The sequence below is a fragment of the Cyprinodon variegatus genome, unplaced genomic scaffold (assembly GCF_000732505.1).
Source record: "Cyprinodon variegatus isolate N-32 unplaced genomic scaffold, C_variegatus-1.0 Scaffold227, whole genome shotgun sequence".
NCBI lineage: Eukaryota > Metazoa > Chordata > Actinopteri > Cyprinodontiformes > Cyprinodontidae > Cyprinodon > Cyprinodon variegatus.
In genome coordinates, this window is record NW_015150680.1 from 213,195 (window position 1) to 238,052 (window position 24,858).

General features: G+C 38.5%; 4 protein-coding genes across 5 annotated transcripts in view; 2 read left to right on the forward strand and 2 right to left on the reverse strand.

Moving 5' to 3' along the window:
- Nucleotides 1–761, reverse strand: part of LOC107088704 (programmed cell death 1 ligand 1-like) — a 37,255-nt gene extending 36,494 nt beyond the window's left edge. For both annotated transcript variants that reach the window (XM_015381037.1, XM_015381041.1), the window contains exon 1: nucleotides 683–761. In XM_015381037.1, the coding sequence (XP_015236523.1) occupies nucleotides 683–730 (48 nt within the window). In that variant the 5' untranslated portion in view covers nucleotides 731–761. The remainder of the gene's footprint in view (nucleotides 1–682) is intronic.
- plgrkt (plasminogen receptor, C-terminal lysine transmembrane protein) overlaps nucleotides 1–4,329 on the forward strand; it is a 27,036-nt gene extending 22,707 nt beyond the window's left edge. The window contains exons 3-5 of the mRNA XM_015381043.1: nucleotides 2,283–2,413; nucleotides 2,708–2,817; nucleotides 3,794–4,329. Of these exons, the coding sequence (XP_015236529.1) occupies nucleotides 2,283–2,413; nucleotides 2,708–2,817; nucleotides 3,794–3,921 (369 nt within the window). The 3' untranslated portion in view covers nucleotides 3,922–4,329. The remainder of the gene's footprint in view (nucleotides 1–2,282; nucleotides 2,414–2,707; nucleotides 2,818–3,793) is intronic.
- A 401-nt stretch (nucleotides 4,330–4,730) lies between these two features.
- On the forward strand, nucleotides 4,731–6,217 carry LOC107088705 (relaxin-3-like). Its single transcript, XM_015381042.1, has 2 exons — nucleotides 4,731–5,071; nucleotides 5,328–6,217. Exons 1-2 carry the CDS (start codon nucleotides 4,876–4,878, stop codon nucleotides 5,672–5,674), a joined length of 543 nt encoding a protein of 180 aa, XP_015236528.1. The 5' UTR covers nucleotides 4,731–4,875; the 3' UTR covers nucleotides 5,675–6,217.
- Nucleotides 6,218–7,681: 1,464 nt separating this feature from the next.
- The window catches only part of jak2 (Janus kinase 2), a 51,405-nt gene continuing 34,228 nt past the window's right edge, over nucleotides 7,682–24,858 (reverse strand). Inside the window, exons 3-24 of the mRNA XM_015381036.1 lie at nucleotides 23,841–23,964; nucleotides 23,642–23,762; nucleotides 22,720–22,865; nucleotides 22,224–22,518; nucleotides 22,003–22,122; nucleotides 20,499–20,656; nucleotides 20,281–20,392; nucleotides 19,226–19,412; nucleotides 18,181–18,302; nucleotides 16,319–16,453; nucleotides 16,144–16,231; nucleotides 14,245–14,372; nucleotides 13,981–14,119; nucleotides 13,673–13,824; nucleotides 13,400–13,550; nucleotides 13,112–13,245; nucleotides 12,738–12,927; nucleotides 12,441–12,565; nucleotides 12,183–12,355; nucleotides 8,924–9,041; nucleotides 8,701–8,814; nucleotides 7,682–8,622 (exon numbers count right to left, since the gene is read on the reverse strand). Of these exons, the coding sequence (XP_015236522.1) occupies nucleotides 8,515–8,622; nucleotides 8,701–8,814; nucleotides 8,924–9,041; nucleotides 12,183–12,355; nucleotides 12,441–12,565; nucleotides 12,738–12,927; nucleotides 13,112–13,245; nucleotides 13,400–13,550; nucleotides 13,673–13,824; nucleotides 13,981–14,119; nucleotides 14,245–14,372; nucleotides 16,144–16,231; nucleotides 16,319–16,453; nucleotides 18,181–18,302; nucleotides 19,226–19,412; nucleotides 20,281–20,392; nucleotides 20,499–20,656; nucleotides 22,003–22,122; nucleotides 22,224–22,518; nucleotides 22,720–22,865; nucleotides 23,642–23,762; nucleotides 23,841–23,964 (3,140 nt within the window). The 3' untranslated portion in view covers nucleotides 7,682–8,514. The remainder of the gene's footprint in view (nucleotides 8,623–8,700; nucleotides 8,815–8,923; nucleotides 9,042–12,182; nucleotides 12,356–12,440; nucleotides 12,566–12,737; nucleotides 12,928–13,111; nucleotides 13,246–13,399; nucleotides 13,551–13,672; nucleotides 13,825–13,980; nucleotides 14,120–14,244; nucleotides 14,373–16,143; nucleotides 16,232–16,318; nucleotides 16,454–18,180; nucleotides 18,303–19,225; nucleotides 19,413–20,280; nucleotides 20,393–20,498; nucleotides 20,657–22,002; nucleotides 22,123–22,223; nucleotides 22,519–22,719; nucleotides 22,866–23,641; nucleotides 23,763–23,840; nucleotides 23,965–24,858) is intronic.

Genomic DNA, 24,858 nt, shown 5'->3' on the forward strand with positions numbered 1-24,858 from the left:
TGGGGTGGTCTTCACATAAATTCAGTTTGGAAGAAGGTCCAACAGAGACTGTTGCATCTGATGATGTACAGTTCTCCACAGCAGCTGCTGAACATTTTCTACTCTGCCACCAAGTTCACTGTTTTTACTACTGCTAAAGACATTTGCTTGTTATTGATTGTAATTCAAAGGTAATAGGGTATACTATTATGAGGCACGCCAGATACGAAGTTGTTCAAAGAATAAGAGGTGCAGCAACAAGCTGAGTATGTTGTCTGACTTGCTTAAAAAGATTTTTCCAGCGAAACCACATATGGAGCTGATGACCATTTTCCAGCCTATCTGTCATGCCTACTGTCATCCCGAGGAAGGCATTGGGTGGTCATGCTCGTGTTTAATAGTTAAAGACATTGCATGCTGGGTCAGTATGTAGCCAACTCCCTTATAAAACCTTATTAAATTGTCTCGGAGTCATTCAGGCAGACATTTCTGTTTTGTTCACTTTTCCTTAGAATGCCATTTATTTCATCTGTCACCAAAAATTAGATGTTATTTCTTTGGTCTTGAGGATGTTTTTGTGCAAAGTGTACAATTTTATTTCTAACGCAGTTAAACAGATCAGCCGGCCACACAGGGACACAAAAGGACCTGTCAGCGTAAATTTGTCAAATCAACGCAGTTCAAAGAAAATGGTATAATTTACCTCTTTGACTCGCGTCGTCAGCTCAGCTGAATGGTGGCTTTGTATCATCACCAGGTCAGAGTCTCTTCCTCGTTGGGGGAGACGAACAAAACCTCATCTCTGACTCTTTCACTTTTGGCAAATAAAAGGCTTTTTAACGGAGAATGTCAGTCAATCAGGCAGGATGCATGTATTTGTCTAAATGGGCGTAGGCTGTAGTGTGCGTGTCAGACAGGAAACGGGAGACAAAACATTGACCTTACTGAGGTTAATCAGCATGGCTGCAGCAGTCTGACCCACGCTTTGTGTGAGAAGCGCTCCATCACAGCTTTGCTGCTTGCTGTAGCTTTAAGTTTTCAAAGTCGGAGAATATGCAAAATAACAGAAAGTTATACATTCAACATGATGCTTCTTTTCTTCAAAAGATAAGGCAGACTTTTCACCTGCCATCGGAATTTGCAGCAGCTGCACAAACCTTTTAAACTTGCAGTAATAAGCTATATCGATCTCAAGCTTACCCCATAAACTGACATATGATTTTATTTAGTTAATTTAATATAAAGGAGCATCAAACCACATGTTTTTTTTTGTATGAGTTTGAGCTTTTATGATTTAAACCTGAGTAATGAATCTTTTAGCCTCATACAACCTGCTTCAAAATGATGGAAACTATAAACACTCTTCTGTTGCATGATAACAATGTATATCCTTAAAGAGGCGCTTTCATTTGAGCTACAACAAAAGTGTTAAATCAGAACCTCAGCTCCAAACAAGTCAGGTGTGATGATTCATCAGGCCGGAAGACATCAACACTACAGGAAAGAGAGCATGTGTTTAGAGATCTTAATGACCTGCTGTTGCCTTTTCAATTTCTGATTGGTGCAGACATTGTTTTTTAGAAAAAGAAATAAAGAAGAATGTTTGTTACAGTCACCCTGAGCCATTAAATTATATGTAAAAAAAATATATAAAAAAATATATATATATAAATATATATATAAGCATTTTTTTGTTGTTCCTTTAATAGATGATTCCTATTCATTACATGATTCCATCAAAATAAATTCTGACAATTTATTTTTTATTTCATTTTATTGGTGCTGCAACGATTAGTTTGCAAATCGATTAATCTGTGGATTGTTTTTTCGATGAATCCATTAATAATCAGATACTGTAGCTAAAGGTTCCTTAAAGAAGAGTTTTGACCAAATTAAACAAGGTGAAACGGAAAAATTCTGAATAAAGCACTGACAGACTAAAATGTTTTTTTCATCTTAAATGCATGATTTTTATGTATTTCTTTTACAAAGTTGATATAAGTACTGCTCTAATTTGGTCCCTCTGTCACCTAAAGACATGTTTTACAGTCTTTATGCTCCAGTTAACGATTAATCGATTTCTAAATTAGTTCACGATTATTAATCGATTAATCATAATGAATCTGATTGTTTCAGCCCTAAATTTAATACAGATACCTATATTTTCATTAGCTTATTTTAGAAAATGTATTAGATGAACATGAATTATTTTAAATTCAGATAGAGCTCTGTTGGTTTTTATTTGAACCAAGCAGTTAATAAAAACCCATTTTCTTCTTCCTTGTTTGCGTATTTCCACACAGATGGAACGTCAGATCCTGATGCAGAACCAGATGAGAGAGCGACAGATGGCCATGCAGATGGCCTGGTCCAGAGAGTTTCTCAAATACTTTGGCTCCTTCTTCGCTGTAGCCACAGTGGGACTGACAGCAGGGTGAGAGGTGGAACAAACATCTGTTTTTAAATGCACACACTCCTCCTTTAATAGTAAATCTCTCAGGAAACAGCTTCGACCTGTGTGACTGATGCGAAGTGCGAGTCTTCACAGGTTAGGTGATCCTCCACTGGTATTTACAGATGCCGCGAGCGGAAATGTTACACAAAATAACACGTCTACTTGTAACAGACAAGAAACTCAACTTGTTTCTTTTTTTTCTATTTGAATAAGGTCTTGTGAAATTCTTTCTATGTTGATGAAGAATGTATACATTTTTTTTTTGTCCCTCAGAGCCATTAAAAGAAAAAGGCCTGCCATGTTGGCTCCGATTGTCCCTCTGGGCTTCATATTTGCCTATCAGATGGACAGCGCCTATGGGACGCTCATTTACCGGATGAGAGGTGAGGCTATCATGATTGGTGGGTCTCCTTAAAAATTGGGTTCTTCCTTTTTTCAGGGTGAAATAATTTAATAATTACCTTAAATATTTGTAAAAAAAAAAAAAACTTGATAACTTACTTAATACATTGTGGATCTAGTTGACAAAATTCTACATACAAGCTTAATGTATTTGATCACCACGTTTAGCTTTTGACATGTTTCTATATAAATAACCAATTGGTTTGGTTTATTTGGTATAGTTGATTTGGATTGGTAACTTTTGAAGATCCTGTTCTGTTAATCCAAAAACTAGTTCTGATGTGGGTTTGGGATCATTTCCTTGTTGAAAGGCCACGTTGAGTCCTTATTTAACATTCAGACGCATTCAGACTGCTACCATTACAAATTTCAATATTTTCAGAATTTTCCAGATATGAAAACATAAAATGAGAATGGAGATAAATGCACATACTCCTCCTTTAATCTGAGACATTAACCCCGACCCTAGTGTCTAAGGGTTTGTCCTTCTTTCCATGTGGTTCTCTTTCCTTTTGACCTCTTTTTCCTCTCTGAACATCCTTCCGTCCTTATGTCATACTGCCGTTCTTTCTGTTCTTACATATTTTTTCACATTTTCTTAACTGTTTAGTGTTAATCCTTCCTTCATTATCCAGTATCTCCCTTATCCATCCATCCATCCATCCATCCATCCATCTTTCCATCGACAATCTAGAATCTTTCATCCTGAAAGAAAAAGAATTATTAGAAGAGTCGTTAAGAGGTGCTAATTCATTGAGTGTTTGTATACGATTAGAAATGCTTATTAATGGTACTACAAATCAGAAATGCTGACTTTCAGCGGCTGGATTATGAGTTTACAAAATGTTACTGCCATACAGGGGAAAACAGACAGCTGTATTTGTGCGAGTACGATGACAGCGGCCATGACATTGATATGCTGCAAAACATTTACGTTTGGTTCCTTTGCATCTTCAGGCGAAGCTGAGAATATCATAGCCTCTGAGCACGACCGTTTGGACCTGCCTCTTGGGACGCCGACCTTTGAGAGCATAGAGAAGGCCCGGCGGGCCAAAAGCGGCCTCATCTCCCTTTTGGAAAAGTGATGCATCAGTTGTGACACGAGTCAAGATCCGAACCGTCCGAGCGGTGCGTTCACCTGTGCTATTTTAGTTTCATCATAGAGAACAGCTGTCAGGTCCGATCTGACTTCTGTAAACGTGTTGGAGTCAGAGCTTTGCACCACATCAAGTCCACATCACGGACCTTTGAATAAATCTCTAGCTGTTTTGGTTTGTACAGTTGTCTCATGTTAAAAGCTGATTGGCTGATGCAGAAAACTGATTCAGATCCATTGAATTATGATGTGTACATTTACTGCACTGTAGAGGGATATTATAATTATAGTAGACACTATCCTTAGTGGATAAGATGTGCGATAAACTTCTGTTGTTTGATTTTTGACCACCAGAGGGAAGAAAGACTGAAACATATAGTCCAAAAATAATTTTCATTTTAGTCAATGAAATAAAGAGGATCATCTTACCAAAGCCTTTTTCTACATTTTTATTTCCTATTTAAATCATTTGCATCTGACATATTGAACGTATTTGTAAAGCCAATAAAATAAATTTTGCTGCATCGTTTCCGATTTTATTTTGTAATATATTTAAACATCTTTCTTTCATTATCCACATTTTTTAATCTTCCTGCATAGACTGTGTGTGCAATAAGTGGCAACAAGAAAGAAATAACTCCAAGTACGTCAGTGCCATCAATCTAAGTGACGTGCTTGTATGTTGGATGCAGGGAGGGAGGAAGGGAGGGCAGCAGAAACGCACAAGTTCAGAGTCAACTACTGACTACAGTATAAAAGGTTGGTCTCACTGGCACAGAGGGAACCAGAGGGGCGCGAAGCAGGCAAACCCAAGCATTTGTCTTTGCTTAAGTGGGCTTTAATTGAGCACAGCAGGTAAAAAAAATATTTAAAAATCAGCTAAGGGTCTAAGAAAAAACTCCTCAGCTCCCTGATTAGGTTATAGTTTCAGCCTTTAGAGAAGATGCTGTGGAGAGTGACCGTTGCCTTAGCCGTGATGTGTGTCGGAGGGGCGTGCGACAGCGTGGGAACCAACGTAATGAGCAGACTGATCATGCCCAGGGACTATGGGGTGAAACTGTGCGGGAGAGAGTTCATCAGAGCCGTCATTTTCACCTGCGGCGGCTCCCGGTGGAAACGATCCACAGAAGAGGGAGCGGGTGAGTCAAACCTCCTACTTATTCATTGAGGCTTTAGAGTCAGAGGTCAGATTTAATTAATGTGACTGCAGAACATATGATCTGTGTTTTTCAGTGCAGTTATTTAAGACTGAAATAAATTTAAAAAAAATGCTGAATTTTGAAGGAAAGGGGATAATAAAGTGGCTTTTTTTTTTAAATCCATCATTTACTGTTTTTTTTTTCTTGGAAAAACACATTTAACAACTTTTGTGACGTTTTTTTCTTCTTCCTTAAGACCCGTCCCACTGGACCGCATTCGGCGATGTTGCAGCTGAAGACGAACAGAAGACCTGGCACCCCGGTACAGACCTCAGGGACGAGGACTCTCCTCTCCCCTTTGCCACATCTTTCTCCAACTCCCTAGCAGACCTTCTTACCCTCTACAGAGCCACGAATGAAAGACCTCCGTCATCTTTAAGCTTCCCAAGCCAGCTGAGCTCATCCAGGGCTTCTGCTGAGCAGAACAAAGAAGCTGCTGACTTGCTCGTAACGAGCAAGAAGAAGAGGAACTTTTCTCTGGGCGTGGCAGGGATGTGCTGTAGCCAAGGCTGCACCAAGAACGATATCGGACGGTTGTGCTGAGGAAGGAAGGGACAGAAAGCTGAAACTAAAGATGAGGCTCTGCACAGTCATTTGGTTTATACTTGTGTGATAGCAGCCATTAGCCTCTTACATATTTGAACCAAAACATGCTCTGTATGTCGATTCACCTTCCCTTAAACATGGAATAAATTTTAATTACTGTTAAAATGATTGTCTTGCAGTGTCAATGTGTTCAAATGATGGTGACCTTTATTTTTGCCAGATTAAAGTAAAGCAAGACAAAAAAAAGCTTTTTCTCAGGGTTTTCATCTTCCTGATTATTTAATCACCCTGAGGAACAAAGTGGTAAATATCTGAAATTAAGTTGCCAACAAAAACAAGAATCTGACTTTTAGAATATCAAAAAAAAAAAAAAAAAATCTTCCAGACATTATGACCAAAATGTTATAAATCTTTACTGGCTTAAATGGATAAACAGAATATCTTTACATCACACATTTACAGCGATTTACATTCATCAGTCAAAAGTTCAGTCCACTTACTGGAAACAAACGTGGGGAAAGAAAATACCAGTAGGCAGAATATAAAAAAATCTTTGGTAGAAATAAACACTTTACAAATGAACACACTGAAGCACAAACAATATAATTCATTATTAGTCAAAGCTATACAAGTCCAACAAAGATGCCCTGTTTCGCAGCATTGAATAACGGAGTCATACTCTGAACCTAAGTCCTATATTTTTGTTTTTGAAGTTCCACTTTTTCCCCATCTTTTTTCCAATAATGTTTCAACAAATAAAAGGCACTGAATGCAAAATAAAAAAAATGGATGAGGGTTTATTATTTATGGCTAAAAAACATCACACCTAAAGCCTTCAGTCATTAACATCTAGCACATATAAATATTAACAAAATAGTCACATGAAATAAAATAGAAACAAACAATCCATATCTCATTTATGGTTGATAATGTAATGCAAACATACATATTGAAGGTCTAAATGACCTAGAGTCCCTTTTATTTTAAAATAAACATCTTGCAATGAGCTACAGCACATCCGCGTATCTCCTTTTATAAAATCATAAGCAAATACTCTAGCCTTGTAACATTCAGAATACATGATGCATTAAGAAAATACATAAAAATGTAATAAAAAAAAACAACCCAGAGATGTTACAGTGTAACTTGATTATAGCACAGACCATGCAGGCTACAGAAAGCACCAATGGCATCCATGTTTGTGAGAATAAATTCTGCATAAAAAGATGTAAACATTTCAAAGAAAAATTGTTTAAAATCCCAAAAATGTAACTTAAAGACACTAGTAAAAAAAATAAGTGTGAAGTATAGAATCCTCAAAGTCTTATTTATGCTGCCTTTTCAAGTTATTTCTGCCCTTCAGATCTTTTCTGTATGTTACTTTGAAACAGCTTCCATGTATTCCAATGGAAGGATGAAGTTACTGGATTGTAATTTGTTTTTTTTATTTTGATTTTAAAAAAAAACCTGGAAAGTGTGGCGTGCATTTACAAATGTACAGTTAAACCTCATTCATTTTTCTGGAAGATTTAAATGTGAAACTATTTCTTTTAAGTTTGCTAGTTCTTATTATTACAATAAGTTTGTTTCTGTTTGGAAATGAAACGTAAGATTATTGAATGATGTAGAAAATCAATTTAGAATCTATTTATTCTGTTTTCCCAATCAATTGAAAAGTGAATATTGGTCTGAGACTTCCAGCCCTTTTTATGTTTTAATCAGTATTTGATCTGAAGGTTGGAGGGCTTCTGCGCTATCACCCTAATCATTAGCTTTCTCCACAGATTCCACTCTAACATGTTTACTTTTAAGGTTACTTTAAATCTTCCAGTGTTTTAAATAATTTAGGTTTAACTTTAGCTGTGTTTACTTGCAAGAAAATACCTTCAGAACTCCCTTTCTTAGTAAGCCAGCCTACCCATGTGCAGCTCTGTATGACTGCAGCTTGCAGTAAACTTTAGGTGTGAATACTTTTGCGCTGTAGTTACGAGCAGCCAAACTCCACTTTAACAGAAAAAGAACAATACTGTGGGTCTCCTTGGGGTCTTTTCAATCAAACAGGTTCCAGCTTTTCAGTTCTTCCTGCTTCTAAAGAGAAAAAAAGCATTAAGCCAGCACCCGTCACCGTTGTTTCAGAGGAAGAACCTTTTTAATTTTTGAGCTAGAGGCGGGCTCTTGGGGTACAGCGGCCTAAAAAAATGTTAAAGCCATGCTTAAAACTCTGCCCTTTGGTTTAGTTTTTATTGAACTGTGCTTTAGCGATCATAGAATGTCAACGTAGCACAAGAATAACAGATCAGCTGACTGAGTTTGAGGAATGGATAATTAGAGCAATATTCAGAAATTGGTGACATTAGGGTTAAATCACATGACCTCTTAGGTTGCTTTATCACCAGGTTCCATAATCCGAATAAAAGCAGGGAGTAACTAACATTAAAGGGATGTTACGTGATAAAGATGTGATGATGGTGGAAAAGGAGTTAAGGTTTGGTTCTATAGCACCGACCCTGGTTAAGAACTGGAACCTCTTTGTTGGCAAAGCATAGAAAACTTCCCCATGATTAAAACGAAGTGTTTGGGTGGACTTCAGGCTCATGGCTCTAATGTTTTCTGCACCATTTGGAAAAAGCAAAAAAAAAAAAAGTTGGATTGTTTTCCAAAATATTGAGTTGGCTGTAGTGTAGTCGTTACTTCTTTTCTTTTTTTTTTGTTTTCCTTTTCTTTTGTTTGCTTTTAAAGCGGTTGAACTGCTACGATCATTAATGACCACTGCCTAAACTATCCCGGAAATCCTTATTGTGTAACGACTGACCAGCAGGTCAAAAGTTCACTGTGTCTTATCCATCCATGCAGTTTTGCACCGTCTCCACCTGCTCGATTAATGCCTTGAATGTAGGCCGCAGTTTGGGGTCACTGCTCCAGCACTCCATCATGATCTTGTGCATCTGAAAAAGCAAAAAGAGGTAAACAACCACACAGACTCATAGGCCAAACTAAAAACCAGCTGCTGCTGTGCTGCAGACCTCCTTTGGGCAGTTTTCAGGAGCAGGCAGTCTGTATCCTTGTTTCAGCAGGTCGATCAAATGGTAGACGATCATCTGGCCTTGCTTTTCATTCCCCATCTTCTCCATAAAAACCTGCAACACAGAGGAAGGTAGCTAACCATCAGATGGGGCTCTATAAACTTCTAATCTAAACTAAGTTCCAGACTGAAACGGTTCCACAAAGAACAGAGAGGCTCAGTACCGCTGGAGGGCTGCAGTTCTTGTCACTGTAGGTAAAAAGCTCATACAGGACGACACCGAAGCTCCAAACATCTGATGCTACAGAGAACTTGCTCTCTGTCAGCGACTCAGGAGCATACCTGGAAGACATGAGAAGGACGACATAAATATGAGAGCCAAACATGAAGAGCCTTCAAATTTTCTTTCATAAGTGGCGGTTCTTCTTGGTCCTCCTTCTTTAAAGGTAAGATCTGTGCCGTGACCTTTGCTGCTGAATATTTTTCATCTGATCATCAACGATATTAGTCCATTATTGATTGTAACATCATAAAGTGTGAAAAAGCTTAAGAGGTATTGACACTTTTGCAAATTAATGTAAAATCTGGTAAAAAGAAAAAAAAAGATGTAAAACAAGTCTTTAATGTTTAAAGGCAAACAGATTTTATTATTCTCAGCTATTAAACCCTTGAGCTGTTAGAAACCATGCGGTGTATCTTTTTTACTAACAGACTGGTAGGAACCTTTATGTCCCTGGGTGTTGCTGGGGGGAATAGGTAAATGAATGTTCCATCATAACCTTAACATGTCTGCGCTCTGTCTCTGTTTTAGAGGTTAATTGTGCATATCAAACATTAGAACATGGTGTTATTGCTTCACCATCTTTTCTTTAGCTGGCACTAATTCAGCATATTGTATATTTATCCCTTTACATTATGAACATATCTTGAAACAAGTAAAAAAACTAAAGTTTTTAAAGATGGCTGCTTATCAATCGTTAGTCTATTAATAAGATCAGTCAACTTTAAATCATGTTTATTATTCAATAATTTGCATCCCTGGTCTCTATAAATCTAAATGTGCAGTGAAGTCTAACTTTTTTCCCCTGGGGAAATGTAAAATTTGAAAGATTATAGTTTAATCAGCAACAGTACGAGACATGAATCGGCTTTCTGTTTCATCACCGCTTTGTGTTGTTCAGCTGAACGCTGGATAAAGCACGTTACACGATGAGACGGACAGAGAGCTTGTAAATGGACTTTAGACTCACACGTTTATCAAAATGTTAGTAGATCAAAGCAGTGATCTTTTTTTCAAGAGTCAAGAAAAGCTAAAAACCAACTTCAAGACAGGACTTCTGCTCAACTTGACAGTGTGCGTGTAAAACCACAAGGGGGCAGCAGAACCAAACTACACACCAGACAAGGACTATAAAGCCAAGCCTTGTTCAACATTAATATTTGTTTCAGCAACTTACTGCCAAAGTACTAACCTGCAATAACTGCAGGTAAAAAGGACATTTATTTATCAAGGACAGTGCAGGTCTGAGGAAATGCATGAAATGAATGTGGGAATAACTTTCTAGTTAACCCTTTATAGGGCACTCAGTGAAATACTTTAAATATCTAAATTAAGTAATTTTCTCTTAAAATAAGTGCATTTTTTCTTGAATTGAGCAGGTAAATGAGACACTTTGCAAATGGAATAAGAAAATTAACATTTAAAATAAGGAAGAAAAAAAAGTGCAGTCTCCTATTTAAAGTGCATAATATCAAATCATCTGATTTTAAGGATAAAAATGCTTCTTCCACTGGGAGATTTACTTATTTACCTACTCAAATTATGGGTAAATACACTTATTTTAAGACATTTTCACTAATTTTTAGATCATTTTTGTAGCGTGTAATTGGAATCCAGGACGAGACCTTATTATCTTTGTAACATTAAAATAAAATGGATATTTCGATGGCAAAAATGAATGTCAATGTAATAACAAGAAACACCAATTTACCCGAATACATTAAGAAAAATAACAAAAGTGCTTCTAAAAGAAAATCATGAAAAACACTGAAAGAAACCCTTTTTTTTATAGGTACAACATAACCGTAGAGGCTTAGTAACCCTTTAGCTTTACTTTCTAACTTTTCAATTAGCTTTTTACCTTTTTTTCTTGACTTGTTACTCTTTTTTCCAACTTAATTTACAGTGGGTAATATATCATTCAAGGGCTCATCTAATTGGTCAAATGCCAAAATATGATGTACAGCCATGTAGCATGATCTTTGCTGAATGGCTAGATATAGATCTTGTGCTTCTAGACCTCACTGAGGGACGGGGGGGGGACTCCATTTCTAAGGGGTTAATCTTCAAATCAGCGGATGACAGAAATAAATTGGACGACTCGTGTCAAATGACAGAAATGACACAGGTGCTGAAATGACAGCATTCCCAACAAACATGTATGGAAGCCACTACAATACACAGGGTATCCAGGCTGGATACAGCTACTCCGGATTCTAAAGAGAAACAAACAGGATTTTCTGGAATTCTTCAAAGGACTTTGGGAAATCTTAAGTAGAATATTTAAATACACTGAAGCAAAGGGAGAAACCATTCTCTGTCTCAAAGTTTTGCTCATCTCTCTCCTTCCACTGCCCAAAGTTAACGAGGAACTGAACTTGTTGCACCATATTTATTTTTGCACTGCACAAAAATTATTTGCACCATTATTTTTTTTAAACTGGTTCCATTTTCTCCTACTCTCTTTACATGCTGATCACTGCTGCACACTCTGTGTTCACAAAATGACAATAAAGTTTGTCTAAGTTGAGGGGTCATCTCCAAACCCCACAGGAGAACATGCTCTGACCTGAGTCAGCTCCACTAATATGCTTTAAGAGAGACGCCGGCTACCAAGGCGGGTTTCTGGCAGACTCCTCTTACCAAAAAATCCTCTTTGCTCTCAGCCTTTATCACTCCCCAGACATTATTGCTACAATCCACTGTACTTTGAACTCTCTTCAGCACCAGAACAGCTTCCAGAAACAAATGCAGAACATTTATGTTCTCCTCTGGAGGCAGATCAAACAGAGTGCTATGAAAGACGCTCTCTGAAGGCAGGCGTGATGCTGAGAAACACTGTGGATTTTCAAAAGGTTCTGAAGGTTCCTGGGTCCGATTGTTCAAGTGTCTGGCACCAGTCCAGACTTAGAGCATTAATCTGCACTACGCATATTTTAATGAAGATGCCCTAGTCATAACATGGACTTGTAAAAGATTATCAGAGTTTCTGATTAAAAATAGGCTTTCATTTTGAAACCGACCACAAACCTTTATTGCCACAGCTACGTTCCAGAAACCCGCCTCAACATATCCGTCTGAAAATGCATCTCATATATTTTCATTCACCGTACCACACCAGACTCGTAAACAGACCCCAGCTGGCTATGTTAACGTGATTATAGCTGCGCTCTACACCTATCCAACATCAAAACAGTCCTCACCAGAAGATGGGGCTCTCCCCAGGCTCCCTCACGGTGTAGTATTCTTTGTCCTGGGGCAGGACCTTGGTAAGGCCAAAATCCCCGATCTTCACCCTCATCTCGCTCTCCACCAGAATATTCCTGGTGGCCAGGTCTCTGTGTATGTAACGCTTACTGCCAAGGTAGTCCATGCCCTGGAAGAAGTTGATGTTGAGGTGATATACTCAGCACCAGGGTTCCATAGTATGCTTTACAGTGCATCTATAAACCTATTGTTACCTTGCATATCTGTGATGCGTAGTGCAGCAGTTTCTTGGAATCAATGTGATCCTTGTGTTTCATGAGATAGTCTCTCAAGCTGCCAAAGGGGAGATACTCCATGATGAGACGGAGGTTTCTTCTGCCTACAGGAAGAGGAGGGTTAAATAATGATGGTGGAGGCATTGCCTGTTTAAGGGGCAAAATGTTTCTAAAACACAATGGCTTGAAAATAAAATGGCTACAGCAAAGAAACAGTAAAAGGAAAAGAAGATTATAAATTTTGAAAGCGTTCTGAAGCCAGTAATCTGTTCATACCTGCGCTGTAGCACACTCCTTTATATTTAACAATGTTTTCATGGTGAAGCGATTTAAGAATTTCAATTTCCCGCTCAAAGTCCCGAAGATGCTCCGCTGTGCTGTGCTGCAGTTTCTTCACAGCCACCACATCCCCAGTGTTGTCCTGCAGGGGGTCGTACCTGCACATCTCTACGCTGCCAAAGTTGCCCTGCAGCGTGCAGAGGGAGAGCAGATTCAAATACAGCCAAGTTAACGTAAAAGGCTTCTAAACAGTCTGGATTCTGACTAATTTCTCTAAAATGTTCTCCAAAGGAATTCAAATCTTTTGATTCACAGATCTGTTAGAGACAGAAAATAAAAACTAAACTATCTTTACAAAGAGTGTGGCTTACTTTTCCCAGCTGCTTGAGAAAGATCAAGTGTCTCTCCTCAAACTGGGCCGGCTCCTGGCTCACTGAGGCCCAAGGGAAGCCAAAGCCTCGGGTCCTGTTGGGTACCATGTCGCTCTCCACCAGCAGCTCATAATCTGCAAAACCATGTTACACAATTAAAATATGCATCTCTAATCTACAGATAAACATGTTGGATATTTGAGTTTGCTTTGCTGTAGTTTAACACATACTGCTTTAATCTGATTTTGTTTCCTTATAGACTAATTTGTCTGCTGCTTGTTTTCCTACCTGGAGTGAAAAGACTGTTGAGGTCTCTGATGATCGCTCTGAAGGAGGGTCTGTGTAAAGGCTCGTAGTCCATGCAGCTGTTTATCAGGTTGGCCAATTCTGTCCACTTTGGAGCAGGCAGCTGGTGTCTGTCCTCATAGAACAGGTTCTTCTGCAGAAGCAGATCGCAAAGGTGCACATAGAAAATAATGAGGAAAAATAATAACACCAAATCTAACATTTACAGAGTTCATAGATAAATTATATATATATATATATATGCAGTTTTCAGACCTTTGAGGAGTCCAGCGTGCAGAGGGGTTTTTCTCCCCCGCTGCAGATCTCCCAAATTGTGGTCCCGAAGCCCCACTTGTCTGCTGCTAAACTCAGATTCTGTGGGCTTTCAATGCACTCAGGGGGCACCCATGGGATACGCTCCACCAAAACTAAAAAGCAGATGTGACCAAAAAAAAACACAGTAGTTAGCTGCTCAGCATCTGCACAGGTAACAGGCAATCACACCAACAATGAGAAGGATTGGTGTTTTTCATTCTCACATGTCCCCACACAGCATCTCTAAGGACGCTGGCTGAGTCTCTCACCTTCTTTGGGCAGCACAGTGATGCTGATACCGGGGTCACTGAGCTTGATGAAAGGCAGGCTGCCTGTCTTCCGGTCCTCCTCTCTGATCAAGAGAATATTTTTGGCACAAACATTCCCGTGCACAACGTTTTTATCCTCCTGTAAAAAAATGTAAAAAAAATACTAGTAATATCTGAATATGTCAAAAATTTAATCTGCAGAAACCAGTACCAAACAAAAAAAAATAAAATAAAAAATCAGGTGGATTTTCTGCAAAGTCTTACCAGATAGTGCATGGCCCAGGCTAACTGTTTAGCCACTTCTAGCTTCCAGGTGATGTTAACACAGTTCTTCTTCTTTTTCAGATAGGTATCCAGGGAGCCAAATTTCCCATATTCCTGCACCATCATGTCTAAAATAACAAAGAGTGAGATAATATATTCATCTTCTTACTGTAATGGAAACTAGAGCCTCTTAATAACAATAAATACATGAGTTTAAACATATCGGGTTAGCTGTCACTCAGAGGGACTCATCTCTGCAAAAATACATCCATATTTCTTAATTTTATGATCAATAATTCCACAAACATTCAATAGATAATAACATCTTTTCTAAGTGGACCAGATGGTGTGTTTCAACTACAGAGAAATCACAATCTTGAGCCTCAATGGTAACGTCTATTCCGGGGTTCTGGAAAGGAGAGTCCATCGGATAGTCGAATCTCGGATTCAGGAGGAACAGTGTGGTTTTCGCCCTGGCCATGGAACACTGGATCAGCTTTACACCCTCAGCAGGATCCTGGAGGGTGCATGGGAGTTCGCCCAACCAGTCTACATGTGTTTTGTGGATCTGGAGAAGGCATTCAACCGTGTCACTCTGGGGGTCCTGTGGGGGGTACTCCGGGAGTATGGAGTACCGGGCTCTTTAATGAGGGCTGTTAGGTCTCTGTATGACCGGTGTCAGAGCCTTGGCCGCATTGCCGGCAGCAAGTCGGACTCGTTTCTGGTGAGGGTTGGACTCCGTAAGGTTGCCCTTTGTCACCGATTCTGTTCATAACTTTTATGGACAGAATTTCTAGGCGCAGCCAAGGAGGAGATCTGTTTTGGTGGTCTTAGGATTGCATCTGTTATTCGCAGATGATGTGGTTCTATTGGCTTCATCAGGACGTGATCTACAGCTCTCACTGAAGCAGTCCGCAGCAGAGTTTGAAGCGGCCTGGATGAGGATCAGTGCCTCCAAATCCAAGACCATCGTCTTGAGCCGGAAAAGGGTTGAGTACCTTCTCCTGGTTTGGGAGGATGTACTGCCCCTAGAGGAGGAGTTTAAGTTTCACAAATGAGGGGAAGATGGAGTGGGAGACCGATAGGCGGATTGGTGCGGCGTCTGCTGTGAAGCGTGCGCTGTACCGGTCTGTTGTGATAAAGAGAGCTGAGCCAAAAGGCAAAGCTCTCGATTTACCGATCGATCTATGTTCCTACCCTCATCCATGGTCATGAGCTTTGGGTCATGATCAAAAGGACGAGAAACCGGATACAAGCGGCTGAAATGAGTTTTCTCCGTAGTGTGTCTGCGCTCTCCCTTAGAGATGGGGTGAGGAGCTCCACCATCTGGGGAGGACTCAGAGTAGAACCGCTGCTCCTCCACATCGAGAGGAGCCAGTTGAGGTGGCTCAGGCATCTGGTTAGGATGCCTCCTGGACGTCTCTCTGGTGGGACATTCCAGGCACGACCCACCGGGAGGAGGTCCAGGGGGAGACCTGGGACACGCTGGAGGGACTATGTTTCTCGGCTGGCCTGGGAGCGCCTTGGGAACCGGAGGAGCTGGCTCAAGTGGCTAGGGAGAGGGACGTCTGGGCCTCCCAACAGAAGCTGCTACCCCCGCGACTCGACCCCGGATAAGCGGAAGATCTTTTCTAAGCACGTTGAGTCTAGAGAACAGAGAGGCTGCGGTTGGGCCTTAAAAATTCAGCGTATAAAACATTAATAATTCAAAAGTCGTCTACAATTAAGTGTTAAAAAAAATGACCACAGTCACAGAACAGAAATCAGACTCACTCATTGAGAATAATAAAGCAACAGATTTCTGCTAAACTGCTTTTCAATCTGGCATCATTACATTAAAGTTTTCTTTTTATTTAACTTTTTTTGCTTCCCACTGCAGTTTTTATGTAGTTTACTTACTTTCATCACCACAAACACACACACCACAAATGAGGAGTAAGTGTTTGTGGGAGAGCTGGCTCATCATGCTGGCTGCCTCAAAGAATGACTGAGAAAGAACAGAAGAACATTTTCATTTGAATCTATAAATCTTTGAAACCCCAATTATTCCAGGCAGACATTTAATATGACCAACCTCTGAAAAAATGCGATGGCCTTTGTCAAGAACCTTGACTGCAACCTCCATCTGGTGAACCTCCCCGTAGTTCCCCACCTCCTTTCTCACTCCGCGGAACAGCTTTGTGAACGTTCCTTGGCCCAGGCTTTCATTCTGAAATGGTTATATTCCAAATAACATAAATAAAGCTGGAGGAATGGATTCTTAATGTTAGATACAATATTGGTTCAGACAGTTTTTGTATTTTATTTCCAAATCTTATTAGTAAATAGAAACTTTGTGGATTTTGGAGGTTTTAGTTAATAAAATTTCATTAAGCTTAATCCACAAAATCCACTGAAAACAAGCTCCAAACTAGTATTTAGCACAGGCCGAAAATTACCAAAGTCTACTAAATTAGGAGATTATATTTTACCTGTTTAAAAATTCAGCTACATTAGTAAAATATCCACGTTATATCCTGCAGGACAGATCTTTTCTTTTTAAAACTTTTCGATTAAAGTAAGAGCACTTTCATAGCAGAGAGCTTAATGTAAACATTGTTTTAAAAGCTTTGCAGTCTTTCCATTATTCCTCATGTCTCTTTGTGCAGGTTTACACTGCTGAGAAATCATAGATGAACATCCAAATAACAAATAGACACTTTAAGAAAAAAAAGGTAAACCAAGAATGTAGTGCGCCTTTTCTAATGAGTTACTCTCCTGCTTTTGTGAGCCAATGATCTTTCTCCTTACTGCTGTCCTTAGAGTTTGCTATCCTGATCATTGTGTTTGGGGACTAGACAAACTTTTTTTTTTTTTTCCAGCTTTTTAATTAATGGATACTCTATCTGTACATGTAGGAAGCTATGGGAGAATAAACATTGTCTGTTGGTTTTAAGAGAAATGTCTCATTTTTCCAGGGAAATTTAACAGAACATATACACAGTGGGGGTTTATTATCCTTTTCTCTTTTTTTTATAACAGGGCTGGAGTTACTCAGGGATATTTCTCTTCTTTATAACCTAAAACATCTGGACTGCACATATATCCAGATCCTTTGAATCCCAGTTTCTGACCAGTAGTGCGTTCATTTTACAGAAACTGAACCTGGATCAAGAAGCTTAGGTTTTAAATAAAGAAGTAAAATGACTTTGAGTTTCTGACTGATTAAAAAAAACTCATTTATTCAGAAAAGACAATTTTACCATAATAAGTTATATTATTGATCAACAAACACTTTTAATTTTTTTAATTTTACCATAATAAGTTATATTATTGATCAACAAACACTTTTAATTTTTTTTCTTCAGACCAAAAAAAGGCAAAAAATCCAATTCCAGACATTTAGAGACTCTAGGAGCTCTAATCTAACTCATTTGAATCAACTTTCTACAAACAAGGAGTTCCACAACTCACAATGGGACCAACCATCCATTAAAAGCCTTTTAAGGATAAAATGAGGACATGGAGCAGCATGTGCAAGAATGCCTGTTTAGGTTGTCTGTTTCTTCTTATTTCTGCCAAAGCTGCATTTATTTCAATTCAGCTAGCATTTTCACTTGTCTTTCTAATTTGAAACATAAGTTTAAAGAGATTGACCTCAGGAAATCCTGGATTATTAATCAAAAAATTCAGGCTCAGACAACTTTGAGCAAATAATGTCTTTCTTTTCTAGGAACTGTTAAGGCTGTCAGGCACTTTGGCAGCAGGGATATTGCTAAAAACATTTACTTCTGAACATTGTGTTCAAATTTAAAGGTGTGGTTTTATAAAAGATTATGCTGCGTCTAATAAAATTTATCGAGGCCTTACGAGGGGCACTTATAAATAAAGAGACATCTAACAATGTTTTCCCATTAGAATAGGTTGAAGATATAACCGGATTATTAAACTTCTTACAAAAATAAGGTCCTCTTTGCGGATTTTGTGGAAAACCATCTGACTGATGTGTTTGTGGAGCGATGGTGACAGAGCGACTTCTGTGCCCTGGTTGTTTCTGCACACCAGCAGGTTGGATTTATCTGAGGAGATATAAAGATGGACATGTGACACCAGTATGACTACAACCCCTAGAGGCAAATTATTTTACACAGAAACATGTTTTTTATACCAAAAAAAAACAAGGTCTGACAAATCAAAATTATATGAAGAAATGATTGATCCAATAATAAATAAAAAAAAGGCAGACTGCATCTGATTTAAAGTGAATAAGATGTGCAATATTTTGTTGAACATCTAAAAGAAAAAATCTCACTGAAATAGGTGAACTTAAAACTATGGTACCCTTATTGCTCTTACAGTCGTATCCTATTTATTAAAGTAGGTATTTTAATAAGACTGGTTTGTCAGATTTATATTACCATTTAATAATAAAAAGCTTTAAGTAGGTATAAACATCATAAAAATGTAGGCCTTATTTTGTATTAGTCTGATGTAATATTAGAGTTTTTAAATGTTTTACATGTGTTGTTTCTCTAAACACAAAATAAACAAATGCAATTTAAGAGAAATGAACATTCTGTGTTTTATTCATATAAAATGACTTAATAGGTGGACTGAGTAAAAGTTATAAATTGAGCTTTTATTATAATATATTACATAACATCCCACTACTTTGATGTTAACAGACTTTGGCTGTTCTGTTTTCAGATTTTTGTTTTCTTATAAAATCCATTCATTTAATGATGTTTTCTTTTATGTAAAGGTGGGCTGCCAATCTGGTCCCAAATAGGAATACAAAAAGTATCATTGAAAATACTGTCAAATACCAAAGACGTTGAATTAACCTCCAACTTACAGTAACTTTGGCGGCTTACAAAAAAAACAGAATAGGAAATATTAATTCTCGAAGAAATAACTAATTTCTTTAATAATAGCAATATCTATGTCTAATGTTTCCATATCAAGGACAATATAATAATAATGTTGAGAATAGAAGGCTGACCTTTCTGGCTGGGTGGACAGCACCTAATTAGCTGGAACGTGTACCCATCGGTGCGTAGCGCCTCCTTTTGGTAGCAATGCATGAGTTCTTTAAGGGAACCAAAGCTTTTTTTGGCACCGCTCAGGATAAACTCTCCTGACTCCGTCTTCACGATCTGACAGTGCTTATAGTCCACCATGGTTTCATACTGAAAATACAAAATACACATGTAATAAATACTTTGATTAAAATTGAAAATAATGTACAATTACTAAAATATGTATTCTAAAGAGTAAAAGTCATGAAGTGTCAAAAATCTGGCCTTGTTGCTCCCTCTAGTGGTTGATTATTTACAAAATCCTTCATTTTGCACAATCCATGAATAAAAACAGATCACTCCCTGATGCAACTTCACATTTATCGTTTAAAACAATCCAGTAATCAATTTTTTACTATTTGCTTGGTTTAAATATACATTTAAAATCCCACATGAAAAACAGAAACTGAATGACGGAAAAGAAACAAAGAAAAAAACTAAACAATACGGTAAGTAAGAAAGAAGGAAACAAGGATGAAAGGATACCAAGAGCAGGAAGGAAGAACAAGCAATAGAAAAAAGGAAGGAAGGAAGATAAGGAATAAAGAAATAAGACAGAACGGCAGGAATCTAGGACTAAAGGAAGGTGGAAAGGAGGCACAATGCAGGACAGAAAAAAAAGAATATTTCTATAGCAGCTTTTTCAGACATTGGCATCACAAAATGCTTCACAGTAACAAAATCTATTTAAAACAGAAACAACAACACATGCTTAAACAAATGCCTTTCTAAATATAAATGTCCTTAGATGTTCAATAAAAGAAACTGTGGATTCTGTCCAGCATCACGTTAGAAAGGACTGAACAAGGACATCTGACACAACAATAAAAGTGAGGGACACTTGGAATAAATGCATCAAGTGCAACTGTAAACGCATTCATCGCTCTTTGAACAAAACAATAAGCAGACAGTGAGGAATTATATTCAGCGATAAAACCTGCATTTAATGCAAATTGATAAACATTAAGCTAACACTTACCCCAACAACAAAGGACATGAAGAACTTGTCATAGTCTCTGGGGCTGCAGCGAAGGATGTAGAGGCCTTGGTAGTTGCCTGAACGACGCAGCTTACTAATTGTAAACTCCATCCTGTGATCAAAGGGCAAAATGTGCCTTTGTGTAAAAATAGCATGTGGCTGTGAGTGCATTATGACACACGTGATGTGCTAGTTAAGTGAACAACAATGAAACTCACGATACAGGGCCGTGGCAGAAACTCTGAATGCACTCCAGAAGTCTTGGCGGAGCTACTTCTTTACACAGGTAATGATGCGCATCGGCAACCAGACGGTAATATCCATCCACCAACGACACGAAGGACAGGGCCTCAGAGAGGGAATGGAACTCCAGCTCCTTAATGATGCCGAACATATCAATGAATTATTTGTTTTGAAATACATGGACAAAATGTTTACACTTGATTTAAAAGCAGTGAAAAAAATCTATATTTGATTTATATTCCAGTGATGTAAATACTAATAGGGCTGCTCAGTGTCGCAGTGGGTAGCACTGCTGCTTTGCAGTGAGAAGGGTCCCAGGGTCTTTCTGTATGGAGTTTGCATGTTCTCCCTGTGCATGCGTGGGTTCTCTCTGGGTATTCTGACCTTCTCCCACAGTACAAAAACATGACTGTTAGGTTAATTGGCTTCTCCATACTGTCCTTAGGTGTGAGTCTGTGTGTGAATGGTTGTTTGTCTTGTTTGTCTCTGCATTTCCCTGCAATAGACTGGCGATCTGTCCAGGGTGCACCCCGCCTCTCTCCCATTGACAACCGGAGATAGGCACCAGCGACCCCAGCGGGGAAAAGCGCAGGTTTAAAAGGCTAACATGCTTTTAAACCTGTTTATTCGAATTGGACGCATTAACTGTCATTATCAGGTAGTTAAGCATTTAACTTTTCAGGGCTTTTAAACAGCTTCTGCTTTGTAATTCAGCTTCTGGATCTTGTTAGTAGATTTCTCTCAAGGTTGGGTGGCTCAACAGCCCTATTTAGTTGCTAAATTAAGCTTTTTGCAAAATAAAACAAACAAAAAGTGGAGCTTTAATGTGGAGGGAGATGATATATATGATTTTTTTTTTTTAGATAGAAACCTTAAGTTGGGGCATTATTCTTACCAGTTTTGACTGCATGTATAATTCCCCCACCCTGACATTGCACAGAAAAACAATCCTAAAATGAGTCAAAAAGTCTCAAATTAAGTGTATTTACCCTTAATTCAAGTAGGTAAATAAGATGATCTACTAATGGAATGAGTATGTTTAGGCTTAAAATGAGATAATCAGATAATATGCACTTAAAATAAGAGACTGCAGTTAATTTTTCTTATTTTAAATGTAATTTCTCTCGTTCCGTTGGCAAAGTGTTTAACTTACCTGCTTAATTCAAGGAAAATGTACTTATTTAGATTACATTTTTTTGCCGTTTGTTTCATGGTGGAGGTGGTGTGATTCGTAATGTTTTCTTTCTGTTTTCTTTTTTGTATTCAGAAGAACATTTTCTTATACTGGTCTCCAGCTTGTGCTAAACTGTGAGCCAAACATCTTGTGGCTTTTTCCTGCTTCCATAAATGGTCAGATTTGTGGAGTACATGACTAAAAGTTGAAGGGACAGTGTTGACCTTCTCCTATCTGATCTGATAAAAGACGAACCTCTGCAGCTCCAGTTATTGGTAATAGTTGAATAGTGAAAATCACTATACCAGGATCTGATTGTCCTGTCTGGTGAGGGAAACGATGCGACTTTCTGCAGAGCCTTCCTTGTTGCCCTGTTTGATGCTGATGTCGATCATCTCTGGGAAATCACAGTATGTCTCCAGCTCCTAGTGACATAAAAGGCAAACAGAAATTTTTATTAAAGTTTTATTCATATTTTTTCCCTACTAACTCAATGAAATGTTTGTCGTTAACTCGCAGAAATTACCTCCTCTGCCCCCCCCTCACCACTTTCTTTGGACCAAAGTATGCCCTCGTTGCCCTTCACCACGATGGTAATCTCTCGTGAGGAGAGGTCGGTCACTCTGAAGCGCTCACAGTACAGAGAGGGCAGCAGCATCTCCAGGCTCATCAGATATTTGAGCTTCAGGTTGCAAACAGTGGCCTTGCACTCACTGAACTGCTGGATGAACCGTCGGAAGCGGTAACGGATTCTCTTCCGGGTCAGCAGGTTGTACTCTTGGATGCGGTTCCGCATGCATTTGGGCAGGAAGGACTTGTAGCTAAAAGCAGGGGGGAAGATTTGATGGAAAGGGAGAAAAAAAATGTAAGTTACTGAAATTAATTTTTAAAAATACATTTTTTAAAAACTCATTGTTGGTTACATGAATCAATTTTAATATTTAACATGAGAATAATTGTTTGTAATCTAAGGCTTTAACACAGCTCTAATTTCTGCTATGAAAATCAGCAGTGTATGATACCTGTTATCATGGTAGATGTCCACAGGTGACTGGCCGCTCTCTTTAGCAAGCCTCATCATGTCGAGGACGGCCAAACCCAGACACTCCTCCTGAGCTTCATGGTTGACTGGAATATGAACCCAGCCGTTTAAAAAGTCACTGCGCCACTGCAACAAGTGAAACATTTCAAAAATGAACATCGAGATAAGAGCAGGAAAAACATGTTTTAGTAGACAATGCAACCAACGAGGAGCATGCATGGCAAATAACAAAAAAAAAAAAAAAAAAGGTCTCCTGTTCTAAAATCTGATGAAATCTTCCAAATCTATGCAGGGTAATATAAGGAAACATCGGACGGTTCTCTAACTCTTAGCCTAATGGACGTGAAAACTTTGTGGTTCAATATTCACACATGGTGTCAAAGTGTGCAGAGATAAAACAAAGTCTGAAATGTTGATGTGCGTGGGTGTGAGGTTTGCACAAATGTGGGGACAAAAAAAAAAAAAAAAAATTAAAACTCCAGCATACCCCCACCCCCCCGACAGGCATTTCTGCAGAGGCCCATGAAAACAAAACAAGTCTTGTTCCTCTTTTGCGCTTCTTCAAAACTACTCCACTTCCTGTTTTCTCAGCTCAACAAAACAAAGAGCTGACAAAGACCCCACACAGGCTGGCAGTCCATCACAGACAAGGAAAGGGAGACATTATCTCCACCCAGCAGCTCTTCTTATCATTTTTTTAAATGTAAATGGGGACAATGAGAGAACTGTTGGTTACATTCTTAACCCCGCTTCTCTGAGCAGCATGAGTGTCTGTCTTTGGACCAGGGGCCGATGAGGGCGTTCCTAACGCTGGACTATAGAACTGCTGGTGTTTTTAGAGAAACTGTTAGCATCCAAAGTGAATTTCTTTTATGTAATAATGTATAAGAACTGAGACTAACCTGAGCAAACAGGTAGGTCATGACACAATCATCCATTACTGGGCTTTCCATATCTTTGGACAAACCGTAACGATGGGCGTAGAATGAGCTGCCGCTGTTATACCAGCCTGGGAAATAGTATCTGGACAAAAAAAAAAAAAAAAAAGAACATCAGAAACAATAAAATAAATATTTAACAATTAAAAGAACATGTCTCTACCTGATTCTGAAGTGCAGGCGTTCAGTGGCTGAGTTATGTAGCTTAAAGATGTGATTAGGAGGAAAACAGATTCGGTCACTTTCCCTCATCAGGCAAAACAAGCTGCAGTAAACTGGACTGATCCCTGAAAAACAAAGAATCACAGCAAATTTATTAAGATCATGTAAATCTTTTAATTATAACAACCTATTATAGTTTTATAGAAAGTCTTAAAAATGTTGAGTTAGTAAACATAAATCCACCTTTTTGAAACTTTGATGGCAGACATTACTACAAATTAACCAAAATATGAGAAAATATAGCACCATTCTGCAGCTCTCAATTCACCCCAAAGATTTGAAAATCATCATAAATGTAAAATTCAAATACAATAATTTTGTTGCTGAACTAAGGAAAAATTGTCAACAATCTTCAATTTTTTTTTTTTTTTTTTTTTACGTATCACGTTTTTGGTTTGCTGCAATCAGACCTTTTTATCTTTGATCTACAGAAAAACCTGTGAAATCTGTGACGTCCCTAAGGAAGCACCCAACCCCTTGCAGCTGTAACCTCAGCATCCCTTCCTCTTAAAAATAGAATAAACTAACGCGCAGGAAGAGTTTCAATTTGCACCCAAAGATTTTCTGTGTGTATAGATTAGGGCTGCAACTAACGATTATTTTGCAAATCGACTAACCCATCGATTATTTTTTCGAAAAATCGGATAGACGAAGGTTCCCTAAAGAAGATTTTTTACTAAATTAAACAGGTGAAACTCAAACTTTTCCGCTTGAGGAGTTTTGGATAGAGCATATTGACAGAAATTTCTTTTTATCTTAACTGCAAAATGTTTACATATTTTTTACAATCTTTATATAATTACTGCTCTAACTGGGCTTCTCTGTTAGTTAAAGGCATGTTTTACAGTCTCTATGCTCCATTTAACGATGAATCATAGGCATAACTTCCTTAAAGACTGGTGTGGACACGTCCCCACCTATCTCGACCGGTATGGGGACAGTCCCCACCAATATTTTGT